Source organism: Sinocyclocheilus rhinocerous, unplaced genomic scaffold, assembly GCF_001515625.1.
Source record: "Sinocyclocheilus rhinocerous isolate Xijiao unplaced genomic scaffold, SAMN03320098_v1.1 scaffold3102, whole genome shotgun sequence".
Lineage (NCBI taxonomy): Eukaryota > Metazoa > Chordata > Actinopteri > Cypriniformes > Cyprinidae > Sinocyclocheilus > Sinocyclocheilus rhinocerous.
In genome coordinates, this window is record NW_015654111.1 from 134,442 (window position 1) to 147,786 (window position 13,345).

Genomic DNA, 13,345 nt, shown 5'->3' on the forward strand with positions numbered 1-13,345 from the left:
AGACAGACAGACAGACAGAGAGACAGACAGACAGACAGACAGACAGACAGACAGACAGAGTTTCTAAATAACTTGTTTGCAATTTAGGGATAACCAAATGTAATGAATTATTACCTGATTATTGAAACCTGACAAAATCACCAAAAAACTCCCTTTGAGGATGTCCTCATTTGTATAAAACTGTGTGTTTTGCAATTTGTGAACATACAGCAGGATACAAGGGAGAGGAATTGATCAGAGATTGATAAGATATATCAGAAGAAGGGAGACCGATGGCATCAAATACAGCATTTTACATTATCTATATTAGGGCTGGACGATATGGCCAAAATTGATATCACGATATATTTCTTAATTTCGGTCGATACGATATAATTCCGATATCGATATGAACACTATTTATCTGAAATAGAAATCTTTTGTAACATTATAAATGCCTTTATCATCACTTTTGATAAATTTTAAGCATCCTTGCTAAATAAAAGTATAATTTCTATAATTTCTTTCCCGCAGTGCTCATGTTTATTCAACGAAGTCAAACGGCACAAATAAATCAATGTATGGGAAACACTGGTAATGTATATCGAAATATCGGAAATGTGTTTAAAAATCATATCACCGTTATTGAAAAAAAATATATCGCGATACATATTGATATTGAATTATTGTCCAGCCCTAATCTATATACAGTATCACATGTCATAATGTAGAGGCATTACCATGGTAGAGACTGCACATTACTATATAAAGTTCAGCTAAAGTATAGATTCAGTCATATGGCACAGTGTGGACATTTAGTGCACTGACAGTAAACTGTTCTAGCAGAAAACCTTATGGCCATGTCACACCTTTTGATACAGTAACACATAAATACTTCTACAAACATTATGGATTTTATGTGAGTTAAGCAAGTTAGGTAATGTAAGTGTATTTTCTAACATGACAGTTATTGCTTATATTACTGTAATTATTTCAGCAACAAAGGTGATTTGAAACATATATCTTGCATTGTTTGCTCTTAAATGAACTAATTGTTAAAAGTACTAAATTGAAAGAAGATCACAATGTTGCATTTCAGTGATTAAATCAAATGTTCTTGATATATATTACAATAATCTTAAGTTTTGAAACAATGATTGTGTCGATGAAAATATGTGTAATTGTAATGAAAGCGTGAGATCAGGTTTTGAAAGAATGACTAGTGGTGTTACAAGTGTGATCAGTTTGGATTTTTGAAATTATACACCTTGTGAAAATAGTGCAGCATAGCATAATAAATGATCAGCATAGCAATTTTAGTGGAAAAATGTAAACATTTAAAGGAATTTCTCTGTTTTGGCATTTGGTTTGTCCCCCTTTTGCTTTAATGACATCAGCACTTGAGTTTTCAATACAACCTAACGATCATGTTATCGAGCGTAATTTGATATCTTCAAAAGAGTCTTGTTATCTAGTGTAAGCAAGAATATCTGTCATCAATACCCCCCTTTTTTTTTTTGGCTGGTTTGATTAGTGACCAAGAATTAGTGCGGAATCTTAAATATTTCTTACATAACATTTCTTGGTTTAAGATCTTTCAAAATGATAAAACTTTGTTTATTTTATTTAAAATACATTTGATTAACATTACAGATTCCACAGTCTGTGGTCTCAAACTTTTGGACTCCATTGTAAATAAGGAAGCCTTTCTTGTATTGACCTGTGCCTGATCTTCCTGTCTGCATTGCACAGCAGCTTGGTGATAATCCTCTGAGCTGATCTAGAATCAGCACTCTGAAAACTACTTTGATTAAAAGGGCTCAGATGGTGAGTTTCATCAGCAGCTCTGATAGCTAAAACTCATTTGCCTCGAGAGAGGGCAAAACCTGAAATCGGAGATATATAATAGTATGATATGCTTATAAATATTAATATGCCTTAAAAGATTCATGAATAATGTATTTTCACAATCTAATTGCAGATATCTTGTAAACACTTTAATAATGGCTGATAGATTATTCTTAAATTAGACTAGAGTTGCAGTTTCTCAGTAACTGGGGGGCTTTGAGTATAAAACTAACATTACATCTCACACAAGCACATTTTGACATTTCATTTAGCCATAAACTCTTTCTCACTATATAATTGAAAGTAATTGGTTTAAATCGCAAAACAGAGAAACGTTAGTCTCAGAGGATACTTTCTTATGCAAAGCAACACAATGCATATCCATGTTGCTGATTAATTCTGCTCAGAAAGCAGTGTTCAACAATTTATCTTAATGTCCTGTTTTAGACTTACCATCACAACATTGCACCAAGTGTTCCTCCCCCTCAGGGAAGTTGTCGGACTGACATAGATTACTTGCTCCTTCGAGACTGGAGTCATTAGCTGTTATCCTGCATGTTGTGTACTCATCGCCCTTCTTTTGCTCTTCTAGCTGATTACACGGTCTTGCAATGACTTATATGGCATCTTGACACATGACACCGAAAGAGGTGCATTAGACAAAGTTTGATTCAGGTGTTCCAGTCAAGTGCTCTCACCAGGAAAACAGATGCTGAAGATGTTGATGTCTGACAGTGCACTTTAAGGCGGTGCTTTTAGTCCAGAGGGTGATTGAAGAGCAGAAAACCAGAAGACGTTGTCGACTGACACATATCCTCGTGAATCTGGATTTATCATTTGATTATAAGAGTGCATAAAAGGGTCAGAATGAATTAAATGTAAGAAATGAGGTGGATCGAACATAAATGAAGAGTGGGGAAGAGGGTTAATAGGCATTTTTAATGAGCAAATGTATTCACTTGTCCAAAGGCTGTTTTACAGCCTTATGTTTTACATATTTAATAGTGTTTGCTAAGACAATTATCACTGTTACTGTTGCTGATAGGGTTTGGGATTTAAACAAACCCCTAATCCCAACAATTTTGTGCTACGGGTGAGAATGATACCTCGTATCATGCAGCTTGTTGAAAGGAGTTGTGCTATTACATTTCTAAGCAATCAGACTTATGATTTTTGCCTGCCGGATGATAAAATGGTGAGAAAACCACATTGGCTTTCAATGTAAGAAGTACCATAACATAATTGAGACTTGGGGACATTAAGCATCCACTTACAACATCCTAGCATCCGCATAGCAACATGCTAAAACACTCAGAACACCTTAGCAACCACATAGCAATGCCCTGCATTGTGCATAGGGAAGCACAAATCTAGTTTGTGATACATTATTATATGACCAGATTTGTAATAAAATTGCCAAAACATATTGTACTCCAATTATGATATATTACCTCTATCTTATTTTTCTTTGTTTATTTGTGGTTGCAGATTGTTCACCGCACTCTGGCTGCAATGTTAGGATCCCTGGCTGCTCTGGCAGCGCTGGCTTTCATTGGAGATGTAAGTTTTTGTTTTAGAGAATGTTATTTATTCCATTCTGATGAAGATTGCTTACATTGTGTCAAGAGTTGGACTCTGGGACTTCATTAATTTTGAGAACTGCAGTGATGATTTTATTTTTATTAGCTAAAAGTAGCCTATAAGATCTCAGCATCATTATTTATATATCATAAATAATATATAGTGGCAAATTCAGATTCAAATTACAGAGCATAGCTTCAGTATGTTATACAAACCCTGGCAAAAATTATGGAATCACCACACTTAGATGTTCACACATTTTTTTTTTTACTTCATAACAAATAAATGAATCACAGATATGACACGAAACTATTTTTGTTTTATAATTCAACATTCTTGTTAAGTGAAACATACCTCAAACAAATGAGATTAAACTCAGTTAATGAATGGAAAATTGTTTTCCATATCAATGAGGGAAAAAAATATGGAATCAACCCCAAAAAAAACACAATTAGTACTTTGTTGATCGTCCTCTGGCTTTTATGATGGATTGAAATCTTTGGGGCATGGACTTCACTAATGAAAAACAATATTGTTAAAACAATAAAAACAATATTCTAAGCTGGTTCCAACTTTCTCGAATAGCACTTGACAGATCAGCTTTGCAAGATGGAGCCTTGTCATGGACCAGTTTTTTCAATTTCCACCATACATTTTCAATTGGATTGAGATCTGGACTGTGTGCTGGCCAATGTGGCCATGCCATTGAGTTGATATGCCTTTCCTGAAGAAAAGCTTTAACACTCTTTGCTCTGTGACGAGATGCATTATCATCCTAAAAATTACATCATTATCACCAAACTTCTTTTCTATCGATGTAATGAGAAAATTGCCCAAAATTTCAGTGTACACCTGTGCATTGACTGTTCAGGTAGGGTTGCCATTTCCCCTGGTCCTTTACCTGACATGCAACCCCATATCATAAATGAGTTGGGAAATTTCATTGTTTTCTTCAGGCAGTCATCTTTATACATTTCATTAGAACGGCACCAGACAAAAGTTCCAGCATCATCTCCTTGTCCAAGGCAGATTCATGATTCATCACTGAATATCACTTTCATCCAATCATCCACACTCCATGACTGCTTCTCTTTAGACCACTGTGACCTTGTTGTCTTCTGTTTAGGTGTTAATGCTGGTTTTCATTTGGCTTTTCCATATGTAAATCCCATTTTATTCAGACGGTTTCTTACAGTTCTGTCACACACATTGACTCAAATTGCTTTGAGTTTTCTATCCTGACGCTGTGATGTCTTCCCTGGTCTGCCTGTATGTTTTCCTTTTATAACCTTTCCATTTTGTTTATACTTGACTTGCACCAAATTTTAGAAACAGCTGACTGAGAATATCCAACTTCTTTTGCCACACTCCATGTTGGATTTCCATCTTGAAAGAGTTTTATAATCCTTTCCATCGTTTCAACTGACTGCTCTCTTGTTGGGGCCATGTTTCCTTTCTATTAGCCAAGTCCAACAGCTTGTTAAGGTCTGTAAGCACTCTCTTTTAACTGCTGAATAATTAGCATTTTAGATATGTGCCGGTATTTGTTTCAGAAATGCAAATTACAAGCTGATTCCATCATTTTTTCCTCAACATTGAATGATTCCATATTTTTTTCCTCTACTTGATATGGAAAATAATTTTCCATTGATTAAAATATTTTAATCTCATTTGTTTGAGGTATGTTTCACATAACCAGAGTGTTGAATTATTAAACAAAAATGGTTTTGTGTCATTTGTTTATTTGGTATAAAGTAAAACAATTCTTTTTGCCAGGGGTTGTATATTGTAATTGATGCAATTATTTCAACAATTCAGAAAACCCAGTTAAGACTGGGATGTGAAAATGCTCTTCTGTATCCGAGGAAGGAGACAATGACTATTTCATCCCATTGTCTTTACTGTAGAGGCCAAGTCTAATGACTGTTGTGGAATGGATTGACTATGAAACACTTGCCTTTCTGTTTGGAATGGTAAGTATAATTCTAACAGGTCTAGGAGCTCTCCAGCAGTGCACCGTTTGTACTATGAACATATGATATCTCAGATCGTGTGACTTGTTGAAAAGATGTGTGCTGTTACATTTAGATGAGATTGGATTTATAATTTTTTCCTGGTGGATAATAACATATAATAACAAAATCTAGCTTTGATAGAATTACCCAAGCCAAATCTAGCAATGTTTCAGCTTGTCTCATAGTGAATCTTTAATGTAAACTTGCCTTAACAAATGCCCCATAACCACATAACAATGAGCTTAAATCACTCAGAACACCCTAGCAATGCTCTAGCAACAACCACTATGTTTTCTTCAGAAAAAATCTAGTTATTTAATGGTTTCAGACAGCATTAGAACCTTGTCTCTGGTGTAATGAGATGATTTAACCTGCCTGTTTGGAGAAAGTTTCCCTGCTATGTGCTTGACAGTCTGACAAGCCTCTAATCCAACCCTTAACCCCAAATATTTAGCCCCTTAGGCTGGTCAGCCTGCCAGGCACTTAGTGTGACACGTTTCTTTAATGTGCTGTTAACCTAGTGCTTCTTTTAGAAAGAATTCTTCAGGGGGCTGAGATAATTTATGGTGTTACTTTGAGTTGCACTTACTTTGCAGCAGCACAATCAGTCTAAAGGTTTGTTAGTCTGCATATGACATTAGTCCATATTTTACATGGTACTGCAACAAAGTGTGACCAAAAAATATGAGTACAAATTAAAACACACAGCCTCTCTAATATTATTTCCAAAGTGCCACCCTTTTCAAGATCTCTGTTTGTTCAGTGTCTGTCTCCATGGAAACAAATACATTCAATCAGCCCCCATCCAGAAGACTACATGTAGGAGTATTTGAGGAAAAGCATAAAAGAAAATCAGAGACTGATGATAGAAAATGAATCACAGCATCCATCAATTTTAAAGACTGACTATAAAAGAGACTGAGAGCCATTTTACATTTAAAAAAGTTAGCTTTAATAAACTCAGAAATATTTGTTTCACTTTATTGATTGTCTATATTTCAAAGATGTCTGTTTCTGTATCTGAAAAAAAAAAAAAGAGAAGAGAAGAGAACGATATATGTGGCATGAAATTGAGTGAGAGACCGTGTGGTATTTGAGACATAATGTGATTTTATAGCAACACATGTGGCAGTAAGCACTAAAAATAGAAACCATGAAATGTTCAAGTCTCATAACCCTTCCTCTTTTTACTTTCAGATGATACTGGTGGCAATATTCTCTGAGACTGGTTTCTTTGATTACTGTGCAGTGAAGGTGAGTTTTCGCAATCATTATTTTGAAAATGCTTATTTGTGATTTGTTTATCTCTTTAAGCAAGATACAATGTCTTGACTGACAGAGTTATTTCCTCATATTCTCTCTAAAATTAGGCTACTTAATCTATCCCACCCACCTTAGATATTAGACACCTTACCTATTATACACATTTAAATACATTATATATCTACAGATACAAATACCTACTAATATTTACTCAGCAATCAGTAGGTAGCATGCTGTCTGTTATTGATTCAGTCTGATATGCATTCATTTCGCTTTATAGATGTCCCTATTTTTGATTTAGTCAATGTAATCCCATCATGTTACTTTACCCAGTAAGCTCTGGGGCAAAGAAGCAGAGCTTTACGATAGCTGTCCTGAAAATCCCTATCATTCACTCTCAAGCAAAGTGATGAGAATCCCACAAATGCTTTATATATGAAATTTCTGGGTGAATATCAAGCTCCAATAGAGTTGCGAAAAGGAATCAGATGGAACAAATCTTTTATAAAATGATGCAACCGTGTATAAATTGTGAATAAAATGGGTTTGAATTAATGAAAGTCTAAAAATAAATCATTGGATGGATATCCCTTTCCTTATTTTCAGGGATTCTGCGGACTGTTGTAAAAGACCTGTTGAAACATTATGGATGTGCTCTTGTGTATAAATTGTGAATAAAATGGGTTTGAATTAATGAAAGTCTAAAATAAATCATTGGATGGATATCCCTTTCCTTATTTTCAGGGATTCTGCGGACTGTTGTAAAAGACCTGTTGAAACATTATGGATGTGCTCTGGACATTATGAGGGCACACGCTTATGTCCTCTCATCCCATTTATGAATCTTAAGAGGGTTCTGGACGAGGACATGTTCCACAAATTAAAATATTGCCATAGAAACAACCCTCTTGATTGAACACCATTTCAAGACAGAATGAAGATGCATTTTGTCTTGAAATAAAAATCAGGCTTCTTCAATCCGTGTGTAGTTGTGAGCGGGTGAGTTAAGGCCCATTCACACCAAGAACGATAACTATAACGATAACGATATTAGTGTCCACACCAGCACACAATAATGTTCTGTTTATTATAAGCTTGCACAGCGCTTTAAATGCTCAAGCTTTTTAAAGCAGGATGGATTCTGATTGGCTGTCAATGTTTTTATCATTCATCAGCTGGAAAAAAAACATTCTGGAAGTAATTCCAACGCTATTGTTCCTTTGTGCCGTTTATAGTTGTGATATAGACTTTGATATTCTTTTAAATTTGGAATGATTTTGAAAACTATATCTTTATCATTAGCATTATTGTTATCATCCTTGGTGTGAACGGGCCCATACTCTGTTTATTTGTCAGTCACCATATTATTGAGTCAGGAAGTGGTGATATAATCGGTGGACTACAACACCCTGCTTTACCACTTGATTAGAATGATTCCAGACAGCCTGATAATGTCTCCATAGCGACAGGCTCTTAAAGTGCAGGTCTTTTGTTTTTTGAATCTTTTCTTTTCTGGCTTAAACATTCTTTTAGCGCTACAGCCTGAATGAACAAACACACTATGGATCTGTGTCAGTTTTTAGACCGAATTCCTCATTAAAATGTACTTTTGAACATTGTGTTCTGAGACCCCCTCAGAGGACTGCTCTTGATTCTCTATCTTTGAGGCACTGTTAAATCAATCTCTCCTTTCCACTGTTTTTTTTTTTTTTTTGAAAAACGTGATTTTGTTAATGTTCATAAACAAAGGCTAGAGATTTGTGTGCTTAATTTATTTTTGACCCAGTTAGTTTTCATTAATGTGAAGTTGTGAGAAAAAATTCTAACTTTGTAAACCAATAATGAATTTATTCCCAACAGTATTCTGTATGTCTCCACACAGGCGTATCAGTTATCGCGAGGAAGAGTGTGGCCCATGATTATCATTCTGTGCCTAATTGCAGCCGTTCTGTCGGCCTTTCTCGATAACGTAACAACTATGATGCTTTTCACCCCTGTTACAATCAGGTAATGGTATCTCTTCCTAAAACAGTGTATCTTTGCTTTCTTTCGGTCTCTTTTGACTTATTTTTTAAACTTGTATAATGATTCACTTCCAATGGAAGTATATGTGGCAAGCAATCGCACTGGAATAAACATTAAGTGTCCTGAGAGTGTAGCCATAATACTTATACAATCTACATGTTGAAGTTAGACTTGTGTGTCAGAATCCTCGTAAAACCTCCAGAATGGCTTTGCCTGTAGAGTTTTATTGTAAGTGCTTTGCTGTATACATGACTTTTATTTTTACAAACTGAGGGTTAAATCCAGATTGTTTTCTTTGGTATCTGACAGCATGCCACAGACACTGTCAATAGAGATTAACTTGCATTGAATCTGGAGCATTCCTTTAATAGGACTTTGAAGAGAAGAAGTTTGTTCAGCTGAACTACTGCTAAAAAAAATCCCAGAAGGCCTTGGCTTTTCTCTGGACAGGAATTTCTTTGTCAGTCTGCTTAGAGTTACACGAGGATGAAATAAGTCATGTCTCCATGCTATAAACTTACCACCTCATTGCTCTTTTCAGCTCCATTTGAGCTTATTTTCTTCCATCTTTTCTCTGTTACACGTTGTCTCTCAATGTTATTCATCAGTGCCTGTGCACATTTGTGTTCTCTGTCTTTTATATGTTTTATATCCTGATATACAGCATCATTTATTTAGCATTGTTTAGGACACCCTGTTCCTTCAGAGGACATGTGCTATGAAGCAATTTGGCATAATGTAATGTTTCATGTCCCATCCCTGTTGAAACCCAAAGACCAACAAACCAACTTTGAGTAAGGATACTTTTTTTCGTATTTTTGATTTTTCCTTCTACTGCAATATTCATCCATCAAATTCTTATCATCTTACATAGACCTTAAAAATCCCTAGTGTGGTAGGATAGAATAAATCTATATTTCACACATAGCCATTAAAATGTTAGGCGCAGCCTCAGCGTTTTCATGACATTGCTGGTGAGAAATTACTCTTTTTTTTTTTTGATTATACATCCCCAATTGCATCTTCAAACACCTTTAGGGCTTCAGAGTTTAGAGACGCAGTACACACACACACACACACACACACACACTCACTCGTTAAAGAACGAATGTGAGAAATTAGAGAATTCAGCTTTTTGTTAACAGGCAATTTGCTTGTGCAAGTTTTTTTTTTTTCATGCCAATTTTGCAGGGAAACTGATTTGCTTATCTTTAGATTTAGATCTTAGACTTGGAAATTTGTGCACCCCAGCGTAAACTTTTGCTGGTCCTAATCAGGTCCTCCTCTGGCTATATTTTACATTTACATTTACATTTAGTCATTTAGCAGACGCTTTTATCCAAAGTGACTTACAAATGAGGACAATGGAAGCAATCAAAATCAACAAAAGAGCAATGATATACAAGTGCTATATCAAGTCTCAGTTAGCTTAGCAAGGTTTTTTAAAAATATTTTAATAAATACAAAAAAAAAAACAGACTCTTATGAAATCTTATTTTGTGGTACAGTTACAAATATGACAGAAGTAAAAGACATGAGTCTGTGTAAAACTTGCAGCTACAATGCTAAGATACTGTGGTGGTTGTCATGTTGTTGCTATGTGATTGCTAAGGTGTTCTGTGTATGTTTTTTGCATGTTTTATGTTCCACCAGGCAAAAATCGTGAAAGTATGATGGATTAGAAAAGCAATAGCACACCTTTTCTCAAAAATGACTAGCAAGCATTTATCTGTCTTGAAGACCACTTGGAGACTACTCTATGTAACATGGTTGCATTGCATTGATGTTCCAGGAACATCAGTCCTAATCAGGTTTTGTGATGTCTTTTGTACTCAAGGTTATGTGAAGTGCTTAATTTGGACCCCAGGCATGTCCTGATTGCTGAGGTAATCTTCACCAACATCGGAGGAGCTGCCACTGCTGTTGGAGATCCTCCCAATGTTATCATCGTATCCAACCAGGATCTGCGTAAAAAAGTATGTAATTATTTTCCACCGTTTGTTGCTGGGTCATTTATGGGTGAACGGATATTGTACTGCTGTCTTGTGCCTGTTAAGAGTGTCTCGGGGAACTTGTTGGACAAATTATACATGACTGCACAAATAAACAAAAACGCACAGACACAAGCATGTGACCAAGCATTTTTCTGGCATAGAATGATAGCCTTGTGCCAAAACACGCTGTCACTATTTACTCAAGGCTAAAACACTGTGGCATCCTGTCTTACACCTCAGACTATTAATTATGTAGGAATACTTCTTGCCAGCTTTAGTCACACTCTGCCAAATTCTCTCTCTCTGTCTCTCTCTCTTTCTTTCAGTAGAGTTGACATCAGGGTTTGAAATTAACACCCGCCAACCCGCCAAATGCGGGTAAAAATCAGCTGTGGCGGGTAACGCTGTCAAATCACTAGCCAATTTGGTTGACATTTTTTAACTTCAGTAAAAGCTAAAGCTGTAACAGTCATTATGTACAAACTCCGAGACCAACCATTTTTATCTAAGAGCATGCATGATGTTTGGTTGCAAGACTTGTTACTCACAGTATCTCACCTGTTTTCACACTGTATGCAAAAACAGTCTTAGGCATTTAGGCATTTTTACATATCATATTAACACATTAATTACCATTTGAGTGTAAATATCCAATTCTTTTTAGAGTAAATGATAAATATATGAAAAAAAAACATTCAATAGTAACCAGAAATTGCTTTTTAATGCTGTTGCTTCACAATAAAAATATTATTGCATTATCTATAGAAATTCAGGAAAAAATATAATGCTATATTAGTCAAATTCATCTTTACCTTTGTTTATTTTGGTTTTTCTTTTTTTTGGCAAATGAATCATGCTCAAAATACAAGAGTTTACTGTACAAAAGTGACCAAAAATCTGCATTTCTTGCAGACTGGGGTGTCTTTTTTCCGGAATCCAAAAAACTCCCACACTGGCGAGCTAACTTTTTTCGGGTGCGGGTAGATTGTCTCATTTTTGTCAGTCTTCTCTGACATGATTTTGTGTGGCAGTAGTAGCTACACACTGTGTTCTTGTCTTTTTCCCCCATTTTATGACAGGTGGCAACTAGTGTTAAGGTGCAATACCGCCACCTACTCAACAATTTACTGGCACTGGATTATTTACAACATTATCTTATGTATGCTATTAACATGATATCAATATTTCATTTTTAAATGGTTATCGTCAATACCAGTATACTGCAACACCCCAACTTGAGCATGCGTTGTGAAACAGGTCTTATTGTATGTTACTTGATGCTGTTGAAGGTACAACGAAGCAATACCTGATGAATGCAAGTGATCACAAAACATTAGGTCTGCAACATCGGCATGTACTTTCCTAACTTAATCACAGAACAGTATCACAAGAACTTTCTTTTTTCGTTCTAGTATATGAGTATATGAACTCTTTCCGTCAAACCCTCACTTGCAGGAAAACACAATTTAAAGTTCCGTCCTGCCAATTGGACAAGGTCACGGGCAGGCTGAATAATCTCCAGGTTTATGATGTGACCTCAAATCAGAGAGTCTTGTGTGGTTCTGTCTTCATTGAGACTTGTGTAATATTGGTTTGATTGAAAAGGTGAGGGGACATTTTGTGATTTATTATTCACTTTAATGGAGGATACGGAACAGGGTGAACCAGGTTTGTGGTTGTGATTGAAATGTTCATGTTCACATTCAGACAGAGATCAATGCATGGCCTCGTTGGTGGTGTGGTTGAAATCACAGAATATGCCAGTTTATTCTGTCTGTTTTTTTTTTTTTACTGTATTTGAGTATTTGCCAGTTTGTCTTTTTGTAGTCAGGTATGTTATTTTATTGCTCTTATTTAGGATTATGGGTTTGAATGCAGTTTGAACGGCTAACCCTTTGAGTGCATTTCATAACACAACTCAAGTATGCGCTGCGTTCTCGGCATTGCCACAAGCTGGCATTAGCATGTCTGCTTCTGCAGCTAGTTTTCTCTTTTAGATCAGAGGAGGGACAGTTTGAAGCGAATGATGCTGAGCAAGTGAGATCTCATAAGTATGTTTACCTGAATAATAACAGCACTGCACATACCATTCTGTGTGTGACATCAAAGTACAGCGAGAGCGATTAGCATTTTTAAAATATTTGTTTTGATGTCAAATAAGTCTTGCTGTTTTGCTTTTTTGTTAAAGCAGTGTTGCTGTTGTAAAGGTATACAGCTACAGTTGTGTTGCTGGGTTTTAAAGCAGGTTTGATTTTTCTTTCTTTCTTATCACTCTGTATTTACAGGATTTCACTGTCCAATCTGTTCAAATGTGGATGAATGGCTACACATAGATGTGTGCACACACTGTCAGAACTGTGTGAGATCACTTTCTGTACTTTTATTTAAGTAAAAATCTGTCTTTACAACTTTTACTTGTAATGGAGTAATATTTGACAAGCAGTATCTGTACTTTCACTCAAGTAATGGAGTTGAGTACTTTGTCCGCCTCTGCCCACAAGGCATGCTGTTTCCGAGATCAAAGTTTTGAGGTGCCATGCCATCACAATTTGTCCTTTATCAAACTCTGATAAATCGGCAACTTTTCCCATTCTGACACAGAACACTATACTGCTCTGTGAATATATATATATATATATA

At 35.8% G+C, this 13,345-nt stretch overlaps 1 protein-coding gene across 1 annotated transcript in view; it reads left to right on the forward strand.

Annotated features, from left to right (window-relative positions):
• Positions 1-13,345, forward strand: part of LOC107716962 (P protein-like) — a 93,462-nt gene that overhangs the window by 18,627 nt on the left and 61,490 nt on the right. Inside the window, exons 10-14 of the mRNA XM_016523603.1 lie at positions 3,316-3,387; positions 5,316-5,381; positions 6,621-6,677; positions 8,569-8,693; positions 10,549-10,687. Of these exons, the coding sequence (XP_016379089.1) occupies positions 3,316-3,387; positions 5,316-5,381; positions 6,621-6,677; positions 8,569-8,693; positions 10,549-10,687 (459 nt within the window). The remainder of the gene's footprint in view (positions 1-3,315; positions 3,388-5,315; positions 5,382-6,620; positions 6,678-8,568; positions 8,694-10,548; positions 10,688-13,345) is intronic.